The sequence below is a fragment of the Colobus angolensis genome, unplaced genomic scaffold, assembly GCF_000951035.1.
Source record: "Colobus angolensis palliatus isolate OR3802 unplaced genomic scaffold, Cang.pa_1.0 Scaffold7, whole genome shotgun sequence".
NCBI classification, from domain to species: domain Eukaryota; kingdom Metazoa; phylum Chordata; class Mammalia; order Primates; family Cercopithecidae; genus Colobus; species Colobus angolensis.
In genome coordinates, this window is record NW_012120709.1 from 25,569,601 (window position 1) to 25,576,920 (window position 7,320).

The following is a 7,320-nucleotide window of genomic DNA, read 5'->3' on the forward strand; positions in this document are numbered from 1 at the left end:
TGAGGTTAGGAGTTCGAGACTAGCCTGGCCAACATGGTGAAACCCTGTCTCCACTTAAAAAAAAAAAAATACAAGGCCAGACGTGGTGGCTCATGCCTGTAATCTCAGCACTTTGGGAGGCCGAGGCAGGTGGATCAGAAGTCAGGAGTTCAAGACCATCCTGGCCAACATGGTGAAACCGCATCTCTACTAAAAATACAAAATTTAGCTGGGCATGGTGGCGGGTGCCTGTAATCCTAGCTTAAAAAAAAACTAGCTGGGCGTGGTGGCGCATGCCTGTAATCCCAGCTACCTGCGAAGCTGAGGCAGGAGATTCACTTGAACCTGGGAAGCAGAGGCTGTCGTGAGCCAGGATTGTGCCACTGCACTCCAGCCTGGGCAGCAAGAGCAAACCTCCATCTCAAAAAAAGAAAAAAAAAATTAGTTAAATTAAAAAATAATCATATATAAGAAAAAGAACAAAAATACAACAATAAAACAACAACAAAATAATAATATAAAAAGAAACCTGTCTAGCCTCTTCCCCGTTCTCTTTAGAATTCCTATTGTTAGCCAAATTTAAGAAGCAGTGCCCTGGAGCCTTGCTACCTACTGTGGTCCCAGTCTAGTAGCACCGATATTACCTGGGACTTTGTTAGAAATGTAGAATCTCAGACCCCACCCCAGATCCACTGAAATAGAATTAGCATTTTGAGAAGATCTGCAAGTGATTCCTCTGTACATGAGTTGGACAAGTAGAGTGATTCAGATGCTATGTGGTGCACATGTCTCCCTAGAACCATTGGAAAGTTGGAGCCATCCTACGTGATCCGCAAGTTTCTAGACGCCCAGCGCATTCACAACCTGACTGCCTACCTGCAGACCCTGCACCGACAATCCCTGGCCAATGCTGACCATACCACCCTGCTCCTCAACTGCTATACCAAGCTCAAGGACAGCTCGAAGCTGGAGGAGTTCATCAAGGTGCAGGATGGTGTTGGTGGGAGAGTCCTGGAGGCCCCACTTAGCATGAGGTGGCTCCACCGGGACTTGTTCATTTCAGTAAGACATAGGGAGAGGAAAGGGCCGACCTTATTTAGGGGAGTGGCTGTTCCTGTTAGTTCTGTGCCGTCTCCCCTCTTGTTTTATGACTCTAGAACTTCCCATGGTATCTAAGCCCAGGGTGGTAGCACTGGGGAAGCCCTGTCCCTAGCAGTGTCCCTCTAATGGTAGGGGCAGAGGAAAACTTTAGTCAGACACTCCCACAGGCTGACTAGCATAATATTTTCAAAGCGTGGACTTTATGGTATCACCTTAGGAATCTGTCTGAAAGTCAGATGCCTGTTTCCTCTCCCTTCTCTAGCTACGTCTGTGTAAATGATTTTGTCTCATGTCTCCCTGGCAGACAAAAAGTGAGAGTGAAGTCCACTTTGATGTGGAGACAGCCATCAAGGTCCTCCGGCAGGCTGGTTACTACTCCCATGCCCTGTACCTGGCGGAGAACCATGCACATCATGAGTGGTACCTGAAGATCCAGCTAGAGGACATTAAGGTAGGTGAGACTCCGTCTTTTTTCCCCAAGAGACAGGGTCTCGCTATGTTGCCCAGGCTGGACTTGAATTCCTGGGCTCAGGTGATCCTCCCACCCCATCCTCCTGAGTAGAGGTGAGACTCTTAACTTGGGCCGAGCCCTATTGTTTTTGAAGACATCCCCAGAATGATGAAAGTGCTTTCTGGTGGCTGAGGCAGGAGTATGCACTACTCTGCCCTTTACTTTTCCACAGAATTATCAGGAAGCCCTTCGGTACATCGGCAAGCTGCCTTTTGAGCAGGCAGAGAGCAACATGAAGCGCTATGGCAAGATCCTCATGCACCATATACCGGAGCAGACAACCCAGTTGCTGAAGGGACTTTGTACTGATTATCGGCCCAGCCTCGAAGGCCGCAGCGATGGGGAGGCCCCAGGCTGCAGGGTGAGGCTGCAGGGAAAAGAGCTTCAGACAGTGGGATCACTTTAGGGGCTTGCTGTATATCACGCCCACTGACTCAGCCTTCTTTCTCCTCCCTTGCCATCCTAGGCCAACTCTGAGGAGTTCATCCCCATCTTTGCCAATAACCCGCGAGAGCTGAAAGCCTTCCTAGAGCACATGAGTGAAGTGCAGCCAGACTCACCCCAGGGCATCTACGACACGCTCCTTGAGCTGCGACTGCAGAACTGGGCTCATGAAAAGGACCCACAGGTGAGGCCTGGCCGGGGCTGCAGGAGAAAAGACAGTTCATGCCATCTCCATTCTTCCATCTTGGTGACTGCCTTTCACTGCATTCCTTAGACCAGTAACACCTTACCTTGGGGCTCAGTGGTCCTCTGTGAAGAGGGAATGGACTGAGGGAAAGAGTTGACTGGCCTTGTCCAAAGAGACCTTGTGATTTTCCCCTTTTGTCCAGCAACTCTGCCCTCCTTCCTCTCCAGGTCAAAGAGAAGCTTCACGCAGAGGCCATTTCCCTGCTGAAGAGTGGTCGCTTCTGCGACGTCTTTGACAAGGCCCTGGTCCTGTGCCAGATGCATGACTTCCAGGATGGTGTCCTTTACCTCTATGAGCAGGGGAAGCTGTAAGAGTTTGGGGAATTTCAGGGAAAGGGGAAGAATCCAAGTCATTTTCCAGAGACAGCCACTGAGGTGTGCCCTTGCCCCGGCCACAGATTCCAGCAGATCATGCACTACCACATGCAGCATGAGCAGTACCGGCAGGTCATCACCGTGTGTGAACGCCATGGGGAGCAGGACCCCTCCTTGTGGGAGCAGGCCCTCAGCTACTTCGCTCGCAAGGAGGAGGACTGCAAGGAGTATGTGGCGGCTGTCCTCAAGCATATCGAGAACAAGAACCTCATGCCACCTCTTCTAGGTACTTAGGAAGACAGGATGGGTGGGTGACAAGCTGCTGACAGCTGGGCTCTGTGGCAGGGGCCCTTCAACTCTATCCAGAAAGTGCCGCACGCAGTTCATTGTCTTGTTTCCTCTCGGACCCCAATCTCAGTGGTGCAGACCCTGGCCCACAACTCCACAGCCACACTGTCTGTCATCAGAGACTACCTGGTCCAAAAGCTACAGAAACAGAGCCAGCAGATTGCACAGGATGAGCTGCGGGTGCGGCGGTACCGAGAGGAGACCACCCGTATCCGCCAGGAGATCCAAGAGCTCAAGGCCAGGTACCCAGGGCATGGATATGTGGAGGAGTCCAGGGGATAACTTGCCCTTCACAGGGTATTTATTACTAAGTACTTTCCATAGAGGATTCTATGGAGTGCTTTTGAGCATTCTGATTCTTCAAGATGTGTTTTAATGGAGGAATTCCAAAAAATGGTTTATTACACAGATCATTATTTATTGGGCTTTGGAGGATATTATTTTGTAGCAGGTCCTTTTTGTTCTTTATATGCCTGTATTTTACCTTTTCTAAACACATCCATATTGTGGTTGGAAGCTATTCTGGTGTTTTTCTTTTTTGAGACAGGATCTTGTCACTGAGGCTGGAGTGCAGGAGCGTGATCATGGCTCACTGCAGCCTTGACCTCCTGGGCTCAAGTGATCCTCCCACCTCAGCCTCTGGAGTAGCGGATTACAGGCGTGCGCCACCAAGCCCAGCTAATTTTTGTATTTTTAGTAGAGATGGGGTTTACAGTGTTGACCAGACTGGTCTCGAACTCCTGGCCTCAAGTGATCCTCCCGCCTTGACCTCCCAAAGTGCTGGGATTACAGGCATGAGCCACAGTGCCCAACCATAATCCCAACTCTGAAATCTTATCTGCCCTTAACATTCTGTAAAATATTTATTAGAGAGCAACAGTTTCTTCATTCTACAAATACTGAGTCTCTGTGATGTCCCAAGCACTATTCTGAACAGCACAGGCAAAAAGCCTTGCCTTCATGGAGCTTTATGTTTTAGAAGAGACAGACAGCAAACATGTTAAATAGGCAAACTTTTTTTTTTTTTTTTTTTTTTGAGATGGAGTCTTACTCTGTCACCCAGGCTAGAGTGCAATGGCATGATCTTGGCTCACAGCAACCTCCACCTTCTGGGTTCAAGCAATTCTCCTGCCTCAGCCTCCTGAGTAGATGGGATTACAGGTGCCTCCCGCCATGCATGGCTAATTTTTGTATTTTTGTAGAGACAGGGTTTCACCATGTTGGCCAGGCTGGTCTTGAACTCCTGACTTCAGGGGATCTGCCTGTCTTGGCCTCCCAAAGTGCTGAGATTGTATGAGCCACCGCACCTGGCCAAACAGGCAAACTTTTTTTTTTAATTTTTTTTGAGTTGAAGTCTCGCTCTTGTCCGCCAGGCTGGAGTGCAATGGTGCGGTCTCGACTCGCTGTAACCTCTGCCTCCTGGGTTCAAGCGATTCTTCTGCCTTGGCCCCCCGAGTACCTGGGATTACAGGTGCCTGCCACCATGCCTGGCTAATCTTTATATTTTTAGTAGAGACGGGGTTTCGTCATATTGGCCAGGCTGGTCTAAAACTCCTGACCTGCCTCGGCCTCCGAAAGTGCTGGGATTACAGGTGTGAGCCACTGCGCCCGGCCAAATAGGCAAACTTTTGTAGTACATTAGGTGGTGATAAGTTCTGAGTGGAAAATAAATTGCGCAAGGGGAATGGGGGAAGAAGTGTGTTAACAAGTTTAGAGAAGGTGGCCAGGAAAGGCCTCACTGAAAGGGTCACATCTGAGTACAGACCTGAAAGTTAATTTAGTGGCAGTTGTGAAAATGGAGAGAGAGGAAATGATCCCCGGGCTGAGTTGGCCTTGTTGGGAGCATGCTAAGACTCACTACAGGTCCAGGGCTGTTATAATCATTTGACTCCCCTAAGGTGATAAGAAGAGCAGGGCAGGGCCTTCAGGGGCCTTACCGGGGACCTTGCCCCGTCCACTTCAGCTGCTTTCTTTCTCATCCTTGACTCCTGGCCTTGCCCTCACTTTTGCCACTCACTTCTGGTCTTTCTTCCCTGTAGTCCTAAGATTTTCCAAAAGACCAAGTGCAGCATCTGTAACAGTGCCTTGGAGTTGCCCTCAGTCCACTTCCTGTGTGGCCACTCCTTCCACCAACATTGCTTTGAGAGTTACTCGGAAAGTGATGCTGACTGCCCCACCTGCCTCCCTGAAAACCGGAAGGTCATGGATATGATCCGGGCCCAGGAACAGAAACGAGATCTCCATGATCAATTCCAGCATCAGGTGGGGATGAGTGGGCTAGATGGGCCAGGGGATTCCCACTAGTGTCACAGAGTCACTGGAGGGCTTGTTTCCTTATCTCCTCCTCATTTGTGAAACAAGCACTTTGATTCTGATTCATACTCCTTCCCTCCTCTTCTCCTGCAGCTCAAGTGCTCCAATGACAGCTTTTCTGTGATTGCTGACTACTTTGGCAGAGGTGTTTTCAACAAATTGACTCTGCTGACCGACCCTCCCACAGCCAGACTGACCTCCAGCCTGGAGGCTGGGCTGCAACGTGACCTGCTCATGCACTCCAGGAGGGGCACTTAAGCAGCCTGGAGGAAGATGGGGGCAACAGTGGAGGACCGAGAGGACAGACACAATGGGACCTGAGCGGGCGTTACACAGAAGACTGGCTGACATGCCCAGGGCTCCACTCTCATCTAATGTCACAGCCCTCAGAACTAAAGCAGACTTTCTTTCCCTGCCTTCTTATTTAGCCAGCCTACCATCCCTCCTCTTCACTAGCAGTGTAGATCATTCCAGATCAGTGGGGGAGGGCACCTCAGCAACCTCTGAGTGTGGACAATAGCTGCTTTATTCTCTATCCAAGAGCACCAGGCTGTGCTTGGGTCCTTGCTCGCAGAGTCTATAAATAAAAGAATATAATGATTTGGGAGCTTAAGGATTTTTTTCTGGGGACTTCCTGGTGATTCTTAACTGCATGATGGACTTCCTCCCCTCTGCTCTCCTGGCGTTCCACTTCCCTCCTGTGATGTTCTTGGAGACCATGTTGGCTCAGTCTCGTTGCGGTAATGGGTGGGGCCTGTGGCATTGCGTATAGTTCAATTTACTGAAGAACCTCTGCAAAAGACCTAATGACTGAGCTCCAGGAGCAGCCTGGACCAAGACACACAAAACAACTCTTGCTCTTTCCTCTTGCTGGTCTCTATGGCTGTAGTTTGGGCAAAATACTCAAGCAGGAGGCAGACTCTGGTAGGGAGCTTTGGGCTTAACCTACCTTAATAATGGGTAGGTTGGCATCTTGCTGTATTTACTACCAGATGATAAACAGGGGAAAAGGTCCTTTCTGGAAACACCTTTCCCTCTTTGAAATTGTCAGCTAAAGTCTATGTTGCTAGGTGTCCCTGTGTAATTTGGGTGGCGCTGCCTGTCTGAAAATTGCTCCTATGTTGTTTTTTTCCCCACAGTCTCACCTAATTTCATCTCCTATGTTGTTTAATTGGAGGAAGTACGTTTGACATTGTGGTTTAGGTAGTATTTAGGATTGCCATGGGCTGGGCGCGGTGGTTCATGCCTGTAATCCCAACACTTTGCGGGACTGAGGTGAGAGGATCACTTGAGTCCAGGAGTTCGAGACCAACCCCCCAGGCAACATAGTGAGACCCCGTCTGTGCAAGAAATAAAAATAAACTAGCCCAGCCTGGTGGCACTTGCCTGTGGTCCCAGCTACCCAGGAGGCTGAGGTGGGAGGATTGCTTGAGCCCAGGAAGTTGAGGCTGCAGCGAGCCTTGATCACACCACTGCACTCCAGCCTGGGTGACAGAGACCCTGTCTCAAAAAGTAAAAAAGAAAAAAACAGTGGCAATACTGTAGCTGCTATGAGTAGACTTTGGATCCACTGACCTGGGTTCGAATCCTAGTTGTGCTGTTTGACTTAGGGTACATCTTACCTTCTCAACCTGTTTTTTTTTTTTTTTATTTTTTTTTTTTCAGTGGGCTTTTGGGGAACAGGTGGTATTTGGTTATGTGAACAAGTTCTTTAGTAGTAATTTCTGAGATTTGGTGCCCATCACCCAAGCAGTGTACACTGTACCCAATGTGTAGTCTCTTATCCCTCACCCTACTCCCACTCTTTCCCCATCAATCTGTTTCTTCATCTGTGCATTAGGGATTATAATACCTACCCTATATAGCTATTATGAAAGCCTAACAAGCAAATAGGCATCCAGTTCTCTGTACAGTGCTAAGCACATGGCGTGGTGGTGGCTCATGCCTGTATTCCCAGCACTCTGGGAGGCTGAGGTGGGCGGATCACCTGAGGTCAGGAGTTTGAGACCAGCCTGACCAACATGGTGAAACCCCGTCTCTACTAAAAATACAAAAACTAGCTG

General features: G+C 49.3%; 1 protein-coding gene across 2 annotated transcripts in view; it reads left to right on the plus strand.

Annotated features, from left to right (window-relative positions):
- The window catches only part of VPS11 (vacuolar protein sorting 11 homolog (S. cerevisiae)), a 13,667-nt gene extending 7,803 nt beyond the window's left edge, over positions 1 to 5,864 (plus strand). For both annotated transcript variants that reach the window (XM_011926925.1, XM_011926926.1), the window contains exons 8-16: positions 777 to 963; positions 1,385 to 1,531; positions 1,764 to 1,952; positions 2,058 to 2,219; positions 2,450 to 2,589; positions 2,680 to 2,882; positions 3,015 to 3,186; positions 4,984 to 5,206; positions 5,351 to 5,864. In XM_011926925.1, coding sequence (XP_011782315.1) covers positions 777 to 963; positions 1,385 to 1,531; positions 1,764 to 1,952; positions 2,058 to 2,219; positions 2,450 to 2,589; positions 2,680 to 2,882; positions 3,015 to 3,186; positions 4,984 to 5,206; positions 5,351 to 5,515 — 1,588 coding nt within the window. In that variant the 3' untranslated portion in view covers positions 5,516 to 5,864. The remainder of the gene's footprint in view (positions 1 to 776; positions 964 to 1,384; positions 1,532 to 1,763; positions 1,953 to 2,057; positions 2,220 to 2,449; positions 2,590 to 2,679; positions 2,883 to 3,014; positions 3,187 to 4,983; positions 5,207 to 5,350) is intronic.
- The last annotated feature ends 1,456 nt before the right edge of the window (positions 5,865 to 7,320 follow it).